The sequence below is a fragment of the Cephus cinctus genome, unplaced genomic scaffold (genome assembly GCF_000341935.2).
Source record: "Cephus cinctus unplaced genomic scaffold, Ccin1 Ccin1_scaffold0330, whole genome shotgun sequence".
Taxonomy (NCBI): Eukaryota; Metazoa; Arthropoda; class Insecta; order Hymenoptera; family Cephidae; genus Cephus; species Cephus cinctus.
The window spans coordinates 3262000-3279861 of record NW_014333027.1 but is presented as its reverse complement, the minus strand read 5'-3'; the positions used below and the strand labels follow the sequence as shown (position 1 = coordinate 3279861).

Sequence of the window (17862 nt, the reverse complement as noted above, 5' to 3'; positions counted from 1 at the left end):
GGCGTTGCTCCGCGAGACATCCACTAGCAGCGTCGACTGTCGACGCTCGACATGCCAACGTGGTAAATCCCACACCGCCATGAGAAAACACGAGCAGTTGCTTTAGAAGCGTTCATACTTGGTAGCGAATCGCGAGAACGGTAGTGCCAGTAATTGATGCTAAATTCTTGTTATTTGTACCTGGTTCTACTAGCGAACGCGAAACTTGGTTGATAATTGATTCAGAAGGTGGGTGCTGCTTATAAGGCTGGACGATAATTCCTATTAGGGTCTCTATTCCTCTTATCAGTGATCTAACTATGCGCGCCCTTTGGATTGTTATTACTACCTTTGGATGTGTTTTGATAGCTGCCAATGCTGAGAGTTGCAAGGGATGCGTACCCCTTGATTCTTTCTCCTTTGACAAGGTAAGATTTGGTCGGTCTGCTTCAATGAAGATGTATGTATATTTTTTTTGTTAGATCGATTTGAAATATTTTGATGTTATTTGCAATGATTGAAGTACTTGTTGCTATGGTTACTGAATCGCCCAATCAGAATCCTAAATGATAAACGATTGCATGAACACGTGATACTTTACGAAGCATATATCTTATACTGTTTTAGAGTTGATGTATTATACATAGTTTCTATTTTATGAGACGGGTTTAATGATCGTTAGCAAACTATGTATTTCAGGTTATTCCAAAATTCAAAGCGGTTGTTGTGAAATTCGACGTTGCTTTTCCTTACGGCGACAAACACGATGAATTCAGGAAGATTGCAGCGGATACGAAGGACTCACAGGACCTCTTGGTAGCTGAAGTGGGAGTTAAAGATTTTGGAAATAAGGATAACTCTGACCTTGCTCAAAAATATGACATAAACAAAGACGATTACCCTGCCATTCGTTTGTTCGTTCAAGGACGTAGCGAACCTTACAAATTTGTTGCTGAGAAAGATGAAGATTTTACGGCAGATAATATTAAGAGATTCATCAGATCTCACTCTGGAGTCTATCTGGGCCTTCCAGGTTGCGTTGAGCAGTTAGACAGACTTGCTAAGGAATATCAAAGTGCTAATGAAAGCGAAAGAAAGGTACAGTCTATATAGAAACATTCCTATGAACTGGAAATATAACATAACCCTTCAATTTTATGAAGCAGACAAAAATCACTTTACATACACTTTTTATTTACAGAAAATTTTGGAGAGAGCCAAAATCTTCGAAGATACGTTATCTGAAGAACAACGTACTGCAGCAAAGGTTTACGTAAAACTGATGGAACGAATAATGGAGCGCGGTGACGTTTTTGTACAGACTGAACAAACACGATTGGAAGGTCTTCTAAAGGGAAAATTATCGAATGATAAAAAGCGTGTGATGGAGGAAAGAAGAAATATATTACAGTCCTTCACATCCAGGGATGAACTTTGAAGAACTTTCAGTACAGGCTGTAGTGAAATACGATTTGGGGTAGATTCGGGAAAAGTCGTAAAACATTTGAATTTTTTAAAACGGCCAATTGTTACCAATTGTTGCGACTCCGCCTCCTAAATTTAAATCAAACGATTGTTGTTTTCTTCAAAAACTTTAACAAAAAAACGTGATTAAATTTTGCCACGAAATATTTGGAGCACTGAAGGGTTGATGAATTTTCAGGCACTTACAATTAGAGACTCACGATTTACTATCATTGCGTTGAACGGAGTCGAAGTTTGAAATCATGAAAATAATGATTTTTGTGCAGTTAAACTTATTTGAAGTACTTATGAAGTATTCTGGATCTTATAATGTAATAAAGAATAAGCGCAACAATCTTTTTTATAAAAAAAGAAGCACTTTATTCTAATATAAACACCCAGAGGTACAAGACGTACAAGCTATTGTTTTAACACGCGTGGAATGATCCGAATAAAAAAAGTATGAAGTCGTAGTTGTAACTGCCAATATTTCATACAATGTGTAAAATCGAAAAAAAAAGAAAACTGAAAAAATTGGTTACTACAACGACATCGTTTCTTTTTTTCTGGATCATATGTTGCGATATACACGAACTACATTTCTAGAAGCGTGATTATCTGAGAGGACTGGTACAGAGTGAATAAAAAATGATGATCTCGCGTTAAATACAGAATGCGTGTTCGTTCATTCTATTTTTTTCAGTCACATTGTACAACAAATTATGTCATTATAATGTTCCTCCTATCTGCTCTATGTCGGCATTTGTATCGCTTTCGTTAAAAAATCACAGACAACATATAACATCTGTATAAATATTCCTATTTAATCATTAAATTGAAAATTTATTCAATCTATTCGGTTCTCCGTTTATCGTGTAACAATTTTCATGTAGTTAAAATTGAATGATCCCCATTGTCATTATCAGCACGGTAAAACAAGTTTTGCTGGAATGTGTACTCCGAATTCTAGTGTCACGTTTTCCTTCTTGAAGTATGGTTAGTTACTCTGCCCATCTGCTTTGACGTTTAAGTGTTCCAGCTTTTCAGTTAGTTCGTCTGTTTTTTTCGTATCTTTTTCAGAGATTGCTGTTAAATCTTTTGGATAATCCTTGGTAGCTGAGGAATCCTGAACTGGTGACGTGTCTTCCTTCGGTTTTGTTGAGTTATTCCGTTCGTCGTTATCGCTACTTTCGCCGTAGCTCACGTCACTAGAACTGTCGCTGTCGCTATCGCTGTCATCCTTTGCTTCTTCAGGATTTGTTTTCCCGGCGTAGATCTCGCACTCGGCACCCACTATTTTTTTGGCCTTTTCGAATGCTTCTTTCCACATGGAAGCATCTGTAAGAATAATAAGATTTTTTCATAACTTCATCATATGAGATTATGTTTACAATTATAAGTATATGAGAGTAGTACTTTCGGCATTGGCAAAACGTATCGCTAGTAATTCTTGCTTCAGCTGCTCATCTGCATAATCTGCAAGAACACTCCAAACCCATGCACGATCACTGCCACAGTTTGGTTTAAGTTCCATCCACGGTGTTATGAAGTGATTAGCACATATTTTCAATGTTTTATCTCTGCGCATTACCACTCTGACTGTATTTTTTATTTTGTGTCTTAATAATTTTACATCCCCTGTTCCTCTTTCCTTCCATTCGGCTGGGTCGCTTGATGAATCATACCGATATAACTTCGCTCTTCTGCAAAGTCAATATTTTTTTTATAATAAGAGTTATATTTTCCTCATAAAAGAGTAGGCAAATTGACTTATCCCAGACAATAAATATATGCAAGTAATAACATTATATATCATAACAGCAATGTCTTACAGTTTTATTAATTCGACCTCTTCTTCTTCATTATTGGACACTTCAATCAATGGTAAAGTAATTATTGGTTCAAAATGAACATCCTCCTCAGTAGCTTCTTCTTCATGTTCACGCGGTTCTCCATTAGCTCCATTTACATCCACATGATCGCCATTCAACTAGAGGACCCATGAACAACATATATTAAAGACAAATAACATGATCTTGCTAAATAACTGTATTTGCATTATATACTAATAAGCATAAAAAATATAAATATATATTATAAATTCCACCACTTTATCATAGTAACAATAACATCCTTAGTAAATTGAATAAATAAAAGCGCTATATTATCTCTGAAATGTGCAAAGAAAAATGGAGCAGCATTGAGGCAAACAATAAATTGCATCTACAGACGCTCATATACTATGCTGTAGTCGGCGTACAAATGCAAATAGATACCGAGGTATTAAACGGGTTTCAATTACAAAAGCCACGTGAAGTTCACGTTTACATGTTAAAAATAATATAGTATCATATTACAAGCGCCATATCTTTATTGCTTCAAGCTTAGAGATACGGAAATCTTTTCAACAGTGATCTTTGTTTCCAAACGGAACTGAATTCATAACCTACCACACTGACATCAATACTATAAGATAACGTACAATATGCACAGTATTGCATTATTGAATAAAGAAAATTAAAAAATCCCTAAAACTATTAATAATTCATTACTTACCACATTTTCTGGCATGTTCGTGTATTTTTTCGAGAACAAATTACGTGAAAAGTATGCGACAACCGCCAATAATTATGATCCTTTTAATGGCGAGTTTCGTAGGAAACTACCATAACCGCGTCTGACAATAAATGAACGCCCGGAGGTGCGACCTTGAATCTGGTTGGACAACAGTTAACCCCTAAGATTTCGTGACCAATGGAAATTGAGATAGAATGACTTTACGACCACAGAAACACAACCGACTCTTATAATATTTTCCTAGGTTATGTCTGTTGGTTTAATGCTGGTACTGATTTCTGTTATATGCTAGTCGGAAAATTGTGGAATTATCGAAAATTTGTGAGAATAAATCATGAAAAAAAAAAAATGAAAAGAACGTATAAAGTATAACATTAAAATGACATCCCCAACCATTGTGCCGTTATTTCATACATATTCATACGCATACCATTGGTCAATGTTTTTTCCTTGCATTGAAAGATATCTGGATACGTTACATCTAACCCTATATCGTCTCTCAATTAAAAACAACAAATATACGGAAAATCTGTGAAAAAAAATCCATAATACCTCAGGATAATCGGGTTGCTTGTATGAGACAAAATTTCAAAAATTAAATGCCTGTTTTATTATGCCGGACTTTGATGTGCCATCGTTAGACACGTCTAACACAGCCATTAGCATACGAAACTGTCATAACATTCGCATTTTACCCAGGCTAATTACACTTTGACGATTAGCCTCAATCAGAATGAATAAGAACGAATTGGAATGAATTCGCGAGAATTATAAACCAGGATTTACGTACAGTTGGGCGCGCATGCGTTCTATCAGAAAATCATCTAGTTGGCGCATAGATCGTTTGTAACTTATTGCTGTTGGTAGAACGATAAAATTCAAGATTGGCAGCACTGTAAAAGCTCATAAAGCGCCTCGTTCGTGTAGGAAGCCAGCGGATGCACAGAGGAAATAAGCACGGAGTGTTGGCAAGAACTGAAGCGGGGCGTAAGAAGAGAGCTGAAAGAGGGAAGCGGATCAGAGTGCGCGCTTGTTCGGGCGGCCATTGCGAGTACCTTGTACGAGGCCGCGTACGCGAGTGAGTACCCAGTGCCCCGCCGGTGGAAATCCAATAAAATCAGCGGCCATCCTTAGGGCGAGGTGCTCCGTGTGAAGCCCGGGACGCGCACGAAATCCTGGTCCGATGGCTGAGACCGATAAATTAAACATTGACAGCATCATCGCTCGACTCTTGGAAGGTAAAGCTAGCTGCCCGCTGAGTGTACGCCGTGTGAAAAAATATTGAGCCTTCGTAGGCGCCGGGGCGCCCACCGTCTGCGTTACACTGTCTTAGGTCGCTTTGCAATTCTTACTGATACATTAGATCGTTCTTTAGAATAGGTTTTTATTGGTTACGCAACACCGATTAATTTTAGGCGATTGCCTATATGCCTAGATATACCGTTTGTTTACATAAAACTACGTTGACAACCGCTACGGTGAACCGTTTGGGCGAGGTCCGCCGATCAACGCCACGACTCTTGATACTCGCTATTCGCTTTTTGCGACTCGACTATCGTCTTGCTGGATGCGCTATTTTCTTGGATTATTTTACACATTACTATTGGTTAGTCGAATTTTTTCTAGTTGTTTTTCGGGACAGTTATGATCTTCACGGTGGAATGACTTTTAGAGATTTTGAAGCTCGCTGACTATTTTGCGGTTGCACTATTTTCGGCCGTGAGGCTGTCCCCGGGGTTAAGGCCAGGGCTTCCCTAGTATTTTATTTCCCTGTTATTTTACATGCTTTTTTATTTCCCTTTTGATCCCACGCCATCTAACTGGGTTAATTGTCTGCTTATGATGACTTACTTATCTGAGATAATCTTACTACATATTTCCATAGTCTTTTTGCAAGAATAGAAAGATGAATATTATACCACTTTTATTTCAACAAATTTAACTGTCTTTTCCTTATTTCTTTAGGATGCTGTTTCTCTTTACTTTATAAATCTATTCATCAGTTTTCTAAGCAGATGTATCAATTTCTTCTAAGGAGATATCTTAAATGATATGATAGGTAGAGTGAGTAAGGGCTGCGAATGTCATTGCAATGACACACTGTATTGGTTCAATTTAAATGTGTCTATATTCATTATATAGTATATATCAAGGGAATCAACCTGGTATTGATAGATTAAGAAGATTATTGGATTAGATTTACATAATACTGTTAGTATTTTGTAGTACTAGATGCACTCTTGTCAAGCAGTAATTTGTAATACATGAATTGGAAAATAAATATTGTTCAAGTAATAAGATAAGATTTGACATTTGAATATTTCAAACTGGTTTAATAAAGATATTTGCATCTGTCTATCTAAATTAAAGTACCTTTGTATTTCTGTGTTTTTTTAGTAAGGGGAGCTCGACCTGGTAAAAATGTGCAGCTGACCGAGGGAGAGATTCGGGGGCTTTGCTTAAAGTCTCGGGAAATTTTTCTATCGCAGCCCATACTGCTCGAGCTGGAAGCACCCTTAAAGATATGTGGTAAGCATTTTGACGGCTTTTTATTTCCTACACACATGTTTACATCGTTAAATAAACTTCTATTTTGGTATGTATAAACATATTGATGATTTGGCTACCGTTTAAAATATTACTACAAAAATCATCTACCCTTCGAAGTACTAAATTGCTTGTAGGCTGATATTAATCAATGCAATGCGTTATCAGATTCACAGAAAGTAAATGAAGGAAATCTATGTATCCATGTTATTTAATATTTAGTGAACTCAATGCGTATTATATTTATGCATATATGTACGCGTTTTTCTTGTGTAAATAACTGATAGTATTTCATAAATACAAGTTCATCAATGTGTAGCTTTGGATTCGGACTGTTAATTGACTTAATATAATGATTGCATATCTTATCTGGCGCACCGTCAACAGAGCGTCAATCACAGTTCAGTACATTTATATAGAATGTGCAGTTATTATTTAATAGCCAAAATACATTGATCCTCAAATATTGTGTATTCCAATTTCTGTTTAAAGTATCAAAATAATAAAATAGTCGTATGTTATTTCATCTCCGTCTATTGTATAACGAGATTCCTGGGTATTGCTTTAAGAAATAATCAGATCAAGATTATCAGGAATGTCATTGGCACTTGTAAATAAGCATATCCGTGGAACGATAAAAAGGGGGATGCATCGCTCGCATGGATTATGATTAAATCCATGCCACGTGGCTGACAAAACCATTTGTAGATGACTAAACTGCAGATAAAGGAACGTCATGCAAGTTTTATTGGCATGACAGTCGTTTCTTTTGGACCGACCTCGTATTGCCTGTATCTAAAATTATTTTGATATGCCGCAATGGAAAGCGAAAATATCCTCAACGCTTATAAAAGGGGTCGCGCGGCGTCGCGACGTGCATTCTTTTCTTTTCTACGACCACGCGAGACCCAGTTACGGCGTGCAATAATCATAAAGCTATAAAGTGAAAGAAACAGTAAGATGAAAGAATAATGAGTATTGTTACTGACCCACTTGACCTTGTAATTATAAAATAATAGTTACTTCTTTAAGGTCAAAGGTGCAACTTTCTTCGGACACAATCAACATTACTCTTTGAATTACCTAATTTTAGGTGACATACACGGACAATACTATGATTTGTTGCGGCTTTTCGAGTATGGCGGTTTCCCTCCAGAGAGCAATTATCTCTTCCTGGGTGACTACGTAGACCGAGGGAAACAGTCGCTAGAAACGATCTGTCTTTTGCTTGCCTACAAGATTAAATATCCCGAGAACTTCTTCTTACTCAGAGGAAACCACGAATGCGCCTCCATCAACAGGATATACGGTTTCTATGATGAATGTAAGTGGAATTTTTAATTCTGATTTCACATTGAAAATGCTGTATATTGTTCGATTTCATATCGTCGATGGGTTCCTTCCTGTTGTGTTGCATGTGTTATTTTTATCTTAATTTAGGTAAACGTCGATATAACATCAAATTGTGGAAAACATTCACGGATTGCTTCAACTGCCTGCCGGTGGCCGCCATCGTTGACGAGAAGATCTTTTGTTGCCACGGCGGTCTTAGTCCGGACCTTCAAAGCATGGAACAAATCAGACGTATCATGAGACCCACCGATGTACCTGATCAGGGTCTGCTTTGTGATCTTCTCTGGTCAGATCCTGATAAGGATACCATGGGTTGGGGAGAGAATGACCGTGGTGTTTCGTTCACCTTTGGTGCCGAAGTCGTCGCCAAGTTCTTGCATAAACACGACTTTGATCTCATCTGCCGTGCTCACCAGGTAAGTCGATGCGGACTCTCATAGAAGGTGCCGCAAGCTCAAATAGTACGCAAATAGCGAGAAAGTAAGAAAGCGTTGTAATTACGAAATGATTTATCAATTTTCAGGTCGTAGAGGATGGTTACGAGTTCTTTGCAAAGCGTCAACTCGTCACGCTATTCTCGGCGCCTAATTACTGCGGTGAATTTGACAATGCGGGGGCCATGATGTCGGTAGATGACACTCTGATGTGCAGCTTCCAAATTCTTAAACCCGCGGACAAGAGGAAGTTCACGTATGGTGGTCTGAATGCTGGTCGACCCGTGACGCCGCCTCGAGGTGCGAACAACAAGAACAAAAAGAAGTGAAACCCTTAGAAGAAATCCTTGTCGTATAAACGACACAACAACACAACACTTAGGACCTTAAGACCTTTATCCTCCCTCAATTCCGCCCTTTTAAAATCCGGTCCGATCCTCTTTAAAAAGGCCATCTTTAGGATCTACTGATTAAAACACGACAGCCAATTACAATGAAACAATATCCTTGATCTTCACCGTGTCGCTCCCTTATATACGTCAGCGGGAATCGCCTCTTACGTCCCGAAGAGTCCACTGTAAGAAAGAGTTATTATTACGAGTATGTTTATTATTATTATTATTATTATTATTATTATTATTATTATTACTGCTACTACTATTGCTACTACAACCACTATTATGTGAAAATCACGGAGCCATCCACAAAACAATGATTGTCGATATAAGAACTTGTGGGTACTGAAGCAGACTCCGGAGTGCCAACTGTTGCAAGGGTCCCGATAACGTCATCCATGGTTCTTTTCTTCTTACGGAGAATTGAAGGACAGAATATCTCGTTCGTAGTTATATATCATTCGTATGCTTGACAGACTACCACGTAAACGAATTGAGATTGTTATTCTGGGATAATTTGGCCACGAAGTTGAAATGCGAATATATCCCTGTTTTTCGATGCTTCGGCACGGTATAGGCATGTTATTTCAAAAAAGAAAAAACTTGTTACGTTTTCATGTTTAGGCTATTGGTATGCTACCTTGGAGAAAGAATTAAGTCCTGCTCGAAATGGAGAAACAAATTGGTTGGATGTTTTTTTTCTGAATTGAATATGCGACAGTCGCGGCATTTAATCATTTGAATGTTGAAAGAAGTGTACCGCTTTAAAACGGGCCGGCTTCCCACCCTTCCCTCGCTAATCAGATTGAGTATATATTTAAAAATTGTACATGGCGTAATTGAACTCTACAGTCGCTCTTGTAATATCGCGAATTTGTATCGCTGTGGATAATTAAAAAAAAAATAATTTGACACGGAACGAGCGAGCGTAGTGTTTTCTTACTTTTAATTGCTAATACGAGACAACGGTTTGACCCTGCTCCGGAATCAGCTTCGTGTCATCATCATAGCTGGCAATTTAGGGGGGGGGGGATTAATTACGGTATAATTATTAATAATGCAAGCATAATAAAATATACACGAACACGTACATACACTTCCTTACGCGTAAGGAAACCAAACAAAAAAAAGTGGAAGAATACGAAAAGAAAAAATGACGAGTCCGTGGTCGCAGCCACTCGTCACCACATCGACTAACCTCGCGATGCAATTTAGATAATTTTATTTGTTAATGTACTCGTAGCTGCGACATTTCCGTTTGTTTTTTCTCTTTTTTTTTTAATCGTCTTAATATGCCATCATCCCCCGCCTAGTTCATCGTATATTATATTCATCGTCATCGTTTTTGTTCCCTTTTCTTTCCAACTGTGCACAATCACCATCGTCATCGTCACTTATTACTCGTTCTTTCCTCGGTTGCACCTGTACAACTAACAAAGCAGTGTTAGACACTTAAGGACGAGAAACAGCGTTCGCGAAACGAGAAAATTCAGCCTTAGGAGCACAGCGCGCCATAGAGTAATAACGAAAAGAAAAGCAACATCAAATCTATCGAATCGAGGTTGATCCGCATTATTCATCACCATACCCCAATCCCCCCATTCATTGTACATTAATTTTTTTTATAAATAAAACACCTAAAGCCAAAACTTTAAAGTATCCTTTTGTCTTTTTTTTTCTTTGCTTCATTACGGTGCCCTCCGTCGCGTTCGATATACATACATATATCTTACACCAGGTTTTAAACAAACTGGTCAAGACTTTGTTCGAGATTGGAATTGGCTGACGCAGAACGTCATTCTTTCCAGTTGCGAAACTCGCGTGTAGATATTCATGGACATTAGGCCAACTAGTGATAAACAAGGGACGTCCATTGTTACAGTAAACGGTTTGTTTTTTTTTTTCAAACATTTTCATTGTCCTCATCGACGACAATTCAATTGAGGGGATATGGATATGAAAAAGACAATTTTTTGTTAGAGTACATTAATTTTTATGATTTGTTTTAATCGTGATAATTTTGTTAGAGTCACGACACAACACGAAAAGTTTGAAAAAACGTATTGGTCAGTTACACAAGAAACAAAGCATCGAGGAGAAATTTGTAAAGAGGAGTTTCCATGTATTCTTTGTCTTGAACGAACTGTATGGCATTTTAACCCTCTTCACTGGCATATATCTCACTGGTACTGAAATCATAATGAAACGAAAGAAAAGATCCTCTTTAGAACTTCTATGCTAATTTCAGCTTATCTCCCATGCCCATTGTGCCCAATAGCTGTCGGGCACAAAGTTCCATAAGGCTTACCCCTCTTTACTAGTGATTCCTCGCTGCACAAAGGAACAGTTAGATAGGGACACTGAATATCTTATTCAGGAATATAATAGTTATAAAGTAACTAACGTATATTATTATAACATTTCCGAGCAGGAGATTGTAATACTGGTAATATGTAACTTATTTTGTGTTCCTTGGATTGTTTATGTTCGTTTTTGTCATTTTGTATATATACATTGATTCCACTATGCGGCACTTTTCCATTGGAAATGCCGCTATTGCAGCTATTATTCCATCGCGAGGACTAATTACTAATGGTAAAATTAATTCATATTTAATATAACGAAATAATAAAACACGTAAAATCCAGTCGGACTCGTGTTCTTTTTCGTTCAGGATATCTTGAATGAATTTGATTTTAATTTTTTGTTGGTTTTTTTAAATAATCAAATTATTAATGAACGAGCGCGCAACGGAATCGATTTTGGCAATAAATCAATCGGGCGCGGGTAGTCTGTAATTCTTTGTAACTAATTAGGAACGTTGTTTAGTTTCATTTTACTTGAGATAAATTAATGTTCCGAAAACAATTGGGTGTCGTATTATTATTAGAAAAATGAGGATCGTACCAATTAAATAGTCTTATTGTAAACAGTCGCACAAGAAGTACGCAACGTCGGTAATAAGTTAGACCTAAGAGTATGAATAAAATTAAATTGTTAATATAACAATATATAAACTATAGATGCTCGACGAGATTTTAGATTTAAGATTGGAACATGCGATGAACAATAAAACCACTACGGACGATAATTCATTCACCTAAAATATTATTAAATTACTTTACCTTCCCTTGTACCAAGAACTTCTTTACCGACTGTAGGTATACAGTTTCCCAACGAAAATTTAAGATAGAAAGATTTGGAAATTACATCAAACTCTAACAGGCTTTTATTAGTATCTTTGCGCAACACCAGAAAGTTTTAGTTTTGAATGCTCTTAAATTTTGGAGTGTCATTCAAAATGGATATCACAGTCATTCAAATGGCAATGTAGGAGAACGTCAGGACTGCAGCCTCACAGAATCTCACCGATAATGGTAACATACATCCGTCAAATTTTGACACATTTATTTGTCTTAATGACGAAGAAAAAATGGACCTGTTAACAATCCCTTTATACTACCGTCGAGTAACAACAGAGTCTACATGTGTTTTTCATCTTCTATTTTTTTTCTTACTTTTGCCTTTTCCTTGCCTTATTTGCCCTCAGCAAACACTCATTGACAAAAATCATGCACATTACACTGAACTGTTATTATATAAATAAATCGCCAGAGAAAAACGTTAAAGAGAAATTATACATTTAATTTTCATGCTTTTTAACTTAGCTTCTTAAATATTGTCTTATAATCCAGTATAGAGGGTTGGCCGGCGTTGGTATGCCCATTTTCACCTTGTTTTATGGGAAAGTCATAGTGAAATACCAGTGACTACAGTCACGGCGTGTCTCGCGTATCTACGATTCCATACGCGCCGTGTCTTTTGATGCTCCGTTTGTCTCCCGTTTAGAAATAAATGGGCTGAATTAGTCAGGGTCGTCAGGATCGCCCGGATCGCGAGCGTGGGACGCGAAAAGACGGTGATCGTCGGTGGAAAAAGAAAGGCGTCTCGACCAGCTACTACGAGGACGATCCGCCAGAGGCTTCGACGATGTCTACTAATTTGTTGGGCAGGCCGCGAGACTCCGCCTTCTCCTGGGATCAAAGCCAAACGAGAAATAATTCGGTACCCCGTAGTGTGGTTATATATACATATATATATGTATATTTATATATACACAGCATATACAGACCGTTTCAATTGTATCGATATAACGTAAACATTATATAGTTCCACACACATTAATCGTACAGTTGAGAATATATTGTGAAAATTACTTAAAGAAAAGTGTATATCCATTGGTATTTCATCCAGACGTAAACTTTATCCAATGTTCTAGAGCGACTGACTGTTTTACGTGGTTCGGTAAAATTATACGGCGCTACTTTGCGCAGCCATCTTTACGTCAACGGAAAGGTTAAGGTATGTTCATGTAACCGAAAACGCGAATGCACATCCTCCACTAACTTGTATAACTAAGCAGGCACTAATAGTCTAATAACTGTGATATCTTTACGATCGAGAGAGAACAGACAAGCCGTAAACTCGCTATATGTAATTACTTCAACAAAGGAACGAAAGAGGTGTGTATCAACATGTCAGAGTGAGATCAAGTAACGATAAATTTTACAGCATTTCAAATATCATTAAAGATCGCCCAAGTAAATTCAGTAGCTTGATTCCTCCATCAGACAACATAACCATTAAAAGTTTTTATTTCATACCGTGTACTATTGAAAGAAAATAGAAGGGACAACAATTTATATAATTTTGTCCGATTCCTCTTGTGCAAGCCAAACGAAACGAAGGAGCTATCAGAATTGAAAACTATTGTCAACTACAAATTCCAATTGGCGTTCAGCTAATAAAGGGAGTCTGGATGTCGGTGGTGGCTGTGAAGTGAAGTGAAGCGAAGTGAAGCAAAGTGAAGTGGCAGTGACTCGATTTAAGCTCCGCCCTCGCAGCCAAAAGGCAGCGTCTCGGATGAACGTGGGTGTCTAACGTAGGAGGGAACCCGTAGAGGAAGCTCCTCCTCGTGACAGAGTATTCTGGCTGTGGTCTCTGTCTCTCTGTTAGCCAGCAGGAATATCCGGCAGTTCCCGTGGGAGTATTATAGAGGAAAGAAGAAGTGAAGTGTCGCGAGAAGAAGAGAGGAGAGAATGATGTGCCGATGATAAGCTCGCAGCTAGTCTCTATCCCAGAAGACATCCGTACGTCTGTACCTACGTTCGTTCATCCGTCCGTTCGTTACTACACGCCACCAAGGAGTCCTCCTCTGCGCCTGCCTCCTCTTCGTTGGCCAGTATCGCCCTTGTCATCGTCACCGGGTACGGAGGTGCGGACGGCTCCTGTTAACGGGCAGTCTGACCCTCCGATGATGCTCGAAATCGTCGGGTATTCGGTCAAGTTCTCCACTGTGATATATCCTCCTCTGGAGCACCAAGGATCAGCCCATTCGAGGAGATGTCTGCGTCTTGATTTTTCAAGGAAACGAGACGGTTCCTAGGTGCTTACGCTTTTTTCTTTGTGAAACTTTTCCATTTTCGTTACCTTACTTTCATGTGATATCGGGCCGGTGAGCTTTCGAGAGTACGGAACCAGTGCATTTCGTTCTACGGTAGAAGAAACGAGAATTTTTTATTTTTTACAAGTGCAAGACTGATAAAAAAAATTGAAGATCGTTTATATTAAAAGTGGATGGGTCTTTTTTTTAAGGAAGTTTCCTATTTCATTCTATGGGGTAAATTATCTTCCTTTTCCTTTGTGACTATATGCTTTTTTTTTCCTGTGGATTTATGTCTGTTCTGTATAAATACAGCGAGGAATTCGATTTACAGGGATAAGAAGAATTTTTTAGACGTTCTTCATTTTTCAATGTAATTCTATGGTGTTCTAGTCAGAAAGACCTGAGAAACCGGTTCAATGATTCGGCAGGCAATGATCTAAATCAAGTGTTCAGTTTGTTTGGAGAGCCACCCTGTGAATTTCAGTAAAGTCTTAGCTGCGATACCTTCTCTTCAAACTTTTAGCGTACTTACACTCTCCACGGTGCGACGGGATCGAGTACTTGAAGATTTGTTAGAGTAAATTTAACTAGTTTAGCAACCACGTCGATTATCAACAGGTTGATCGATTTAACGTCGGTAATTTTCTTGACGACAATTATTGAAATTGAAATGAACGATTGACAAGGTGTTACAAAAATTGATGAATGGTGTCAGTGTCAGTGTACAATAATCAACAGTGAAAGGATGCAACAGCAACATGAACAACAACATAACGTTGCTGCTGCTGACTGTTGCTATCAGCAATGGGCGACGCATCATCATCAACATCAACAGTTGCCGCCAGTTCCTTCGCCAATGCAACAAATGGAAGGTAAGCTTGCAGGAATATTTTTTAAATTGAAAGCTGTCCTGCTACTTTATCATTGTAACATAACGTATATTGTATATTTAACATATTAATTATACTGTTATCAAAATTAATTAACCATAGATATGAGACGTAGGGTTGGTTTATAACGACATTCGAGTGACAGGAAAATGACGTGGTACTAAAGGAATACGAATACGTAATAAGCAAAATAAAAGTCCCATACGAATTTTTATGAAAATCAAACCCAGGGGGGCAAGCAGGATGAAATATGCGATCGATCGTTATAAGCAAAGTCGTAATAACCGGACTCCACTATATAATTGTATTGTACATCCATTCGAACAGGATCACTGGGTGTAACGAATTTAGCTCGACTGCTTGAAAACCCGCCTTGTTTTAGCAGACTGAGTTTTTTTTTCGTTCTCATGCATTCACTGCATGCTACTTCATTGCATACTGCACTACTCTACAGTATAAAAGAAACCAATAGATTCTGCGAAAGAAGTTTTATTTAGAGTTTCGACTTAGTTAACTCGGCACGAAAAATCCAAAAGACAAAAAGCCGAGTGCAAACACATCTTAAAATCATTAAGAAATACGTCTCCCTCAACTCCCGATACCGAATTGACGTAAGAGAAGAAATTCCTAAAATTCCTACTTTCAGCCTGTCTGCAGACCGCCGGCCGTGTAAAGCGTTCCAGAAGTCCATCCATGGAGACCCTGAATCATGCGACGTCGACGATCTCGCCGTCGTCGTCGGATTCGAGAAACGACAACAACAACAACAACAACGAGAGCGGAACATCCTCGTCACCGGACGAGAGTGCATCGAAGAGGCCTTTACATCCTGCACTTGCAGGTGCAGGTGCAGCATTGGAAGCCAGACCACTGTGGGAGGAGTTTCATCAGCTTGGAACGGAAATGATAGTAACGAAAGCTGGAAGAAGGATGTTCCCGACTTTCCAGGTGGATATCAATTTTCTTATAAACTGATTTATCGAAACCCATAATTCGCGGAAGTCGGGTGGCGTCAGTATTAATTGCATTTTCTTCTCGTCTTTCTTCAGTGCCGAATATTCGGGCTGGACCCGAATACGGATTACTTGCTGGTGATGGATTTTGTACCTTGCGACGACAAGAGGTACAGATACGCATTTCATAGTAGCGCCTGGGTCGTCGCGGGTCGTGCTGATCCAGTTTCGCCCCCAAGAATCCACGTACATCCGGACAGTCCTGCGAGCGGGGCGCATTGGATGAAACAACCTGTATCGTTCGACAAACTCAAACTAACGAATAATCAGCTGGACGACAACGGGCATGTAAGTCAAGGTTGATTCCTAGTCGAGTTGTCTTTACCTCGCGATACTTTTGACACTACGTTAAATGACGTTACACGAAGTTACGACGAACTTAGTTTTAGTTTTAAACGTCGTAAAATTAAAATACCCAGTTCGTAATATGAATTATATTAAAATCAACCAAGACATCCCTAACTTATAGCGATCTGTATGAATTGTATATAGGATCTCATGGCTGTTTGAAAATGGCTTCGCTTTGATTCTCTCTAGACGTCATTACACACTGGACGCTATTGATAAACCCAAACCTTTGTTTAGTCTTCGGTGACAGAAAATGGCCATAAATAATATTTGCACGATTTTATAATATTTTCAAGAATCACTCTATCCGCGCGACAATGAGAACGTTCGTTACTTCCATCGAAGGACTTTTGGGAGGCCTAATAACTGGGACGACAGTTTAGCGTGGATTCTAGCAAAGGAAGCGTCGGCCGGAGGCGTATTTACAAAGGTGTCCCGTCGTCGCGACAGTAAATCAAAAGTCGGATCGTTTTACGCGTTTTAGAGTCATTTAGACACACCCCGTGATTTAAGCAAATGGTTTCAGGGGGTGAGATATCAGCGGTTTACGTTCTCTCTCTATCTCTCTCTCTCTCTCGTACTCTCTATGACTCTCTCTTCGTACCAGCGACGGTGCTCGTTGCCGTTTCTACGTTTCTCACCGTCGACGAGATACATAAAGTACATTGAGGGACGCGACAGACGTTCCCGGCCGACAGTCCGGTCCACGTGTTTGTCGTTTCGGACGAGTTCCTCTTAATTGATCTGAGATACGAGCGTAGCGCGCGAGATTTCGAGTAGAAAAAGAAGAAAAGACAAGACGACAAGGAAAGTTTAAACATCCTCGAGACATAGAGTTGAATATACAATTCAAGAAAGAAAACAGGGTGACGCAATTCAGAATTGGAAAAATCTAACCTCCAAGACTCGAAGCTGTCGTATCGAAATATTTTCAATATTCAAATATATCTTTCCGCGATAATCCCAATCCGTCCCAGATCCGTTGCAGGTGTCCAGTCTTAAAACTTCATCCAAAGAATGGTCTTGCGTCGCTCTAAAAAAAATTGAAACTCTCCAAGCAAGAGGGAATTGAGACTCTTTTCCTACGAGACTTAGCGCGTCTAATCCTTGGATGGGCTCTGGCTGGTCTGAGTGTTTGTATCGTTGGTAAACTAACATAAACAGTCTGAAGAAGCCTGGGAGACCGAGTTGATGTCACGTCACATGCCTTAAAGGCCTGTGGAATTAGCAGGAGTCAGCATTGGTGTGTAACGCTTGGGTATGGCATTGCTATTACGTGTAAACAGTTGAGAAATTTCACGTCGTTCAAATTTCATACCGAACATACATAGGCTGTAGTGGTGTACAAGTTCCTTGTCGAATGAATGGAGAAAATTTTTTCTTTTATTAATTTTGATTTTACTACCCCCCCCCCCC

At 38.8% G+C, this 17862-nt stretch overlaps 4 protein-coding genes across 6 annotated transcripts in view; 3 read left to right on the top strand and 1 right to left on the bottom strand.

Annotated features, from left to right (window-relative positions):
- Positions 1–46: 46 nt before the first annotated feature.
- On the top strand, positions 47–1963 carry LOC107266712 (endoplasmic reticulum resident protein 29). Its single transcript, XM_025084101.1, has 3 exons — positions 47–407; positions 679–1077; positions 1181–1963. The coding sequence occupies exons 1-3, from the start codon at positions 300–302 to the stop codon at positions 1415–1417; spliced, it is 744 nt and encodes a 247-aa protein (XP_024939869.1). The 5' UTR covers positions 47–299; the 3' UTR covers positions 1418–1963.
- Positions 1964–2100: 137 nt separating this feature from the next.
- LOC107266711 (ran-specific GTPase-activating protein) lies at positions 2101–4245 on the bottom strand. Its single transcript, XM_015737473.2, has 4 exons — positions 4000–4245; positions 3276–3433; positions 2860–3146; positions 2101–2781 (listed from the first exon to the last, which is right to left on the bottom strand). Exons 1-4 carry the CDS (start codon positions 4012–4014, stop codon positions 2441–2443), a joined length of 801 nt encoding a protein of 266 aa, XP_015592959.1. The 5' UTR covers positions 4015–4245; the 3' UTR covers positions 2101–2440.
- A 701-nt stretch (positions 4246–4946) lies between these two features.
- Positions 4947–11840, top strand: LOC107266708 (serine/threonine-protein phosphatase alpha-2 isoform). Its single transcript, XM_015737472.2, has 5 exons — positions 4947–5258; positions 6418–6549; positions 7661–7891; positions 8008–8336; positions 8444–11840. Exons 1-5 carry the CDS (start codon positions 5204–5206, stop codon positions 8681–8683), a joined length of 987 nt encoding a protein of 328 aa, XP_015592958.1. The 5' UTR covers positions 4947–5203; the 3' UTR covers positions 8684–11840.
- A 1615-nt stretch (positions 11841–13455) lies between these two features.
- LOC107266705 (T-box transcription factor TBX10) overlaps positions 13456–17862 on the top strand; it is an 8287-nt gene continuing 3880 nt past the window's right edge. Inside the window, exons 1-4 of one of the 3 annotated variants that reach the window (XM_015737459.2) lie at positions 13456–14195; positions 14586–15067; positions 15732–16033; positions 16135–16386. In XM_015737459.2, the coding sequence (XP_015592945.1) occupies positions 14941–15067; positions 15732–16033; positions 16135–16386 (681 nt within the window). In that variant the 5' untranslated portion in view covers positions 13456–14195; positions 14586–14940. Of the gene's footprint in view, positions 14430–14526; positions 15068–15731; positions 16034–16134; positions 16387–17862 lie in introns of all 3 variants that reach the window. The other 2 variants (XM_015737458.2, XM_015737455.2) reach the window with 2 other exon arrangements.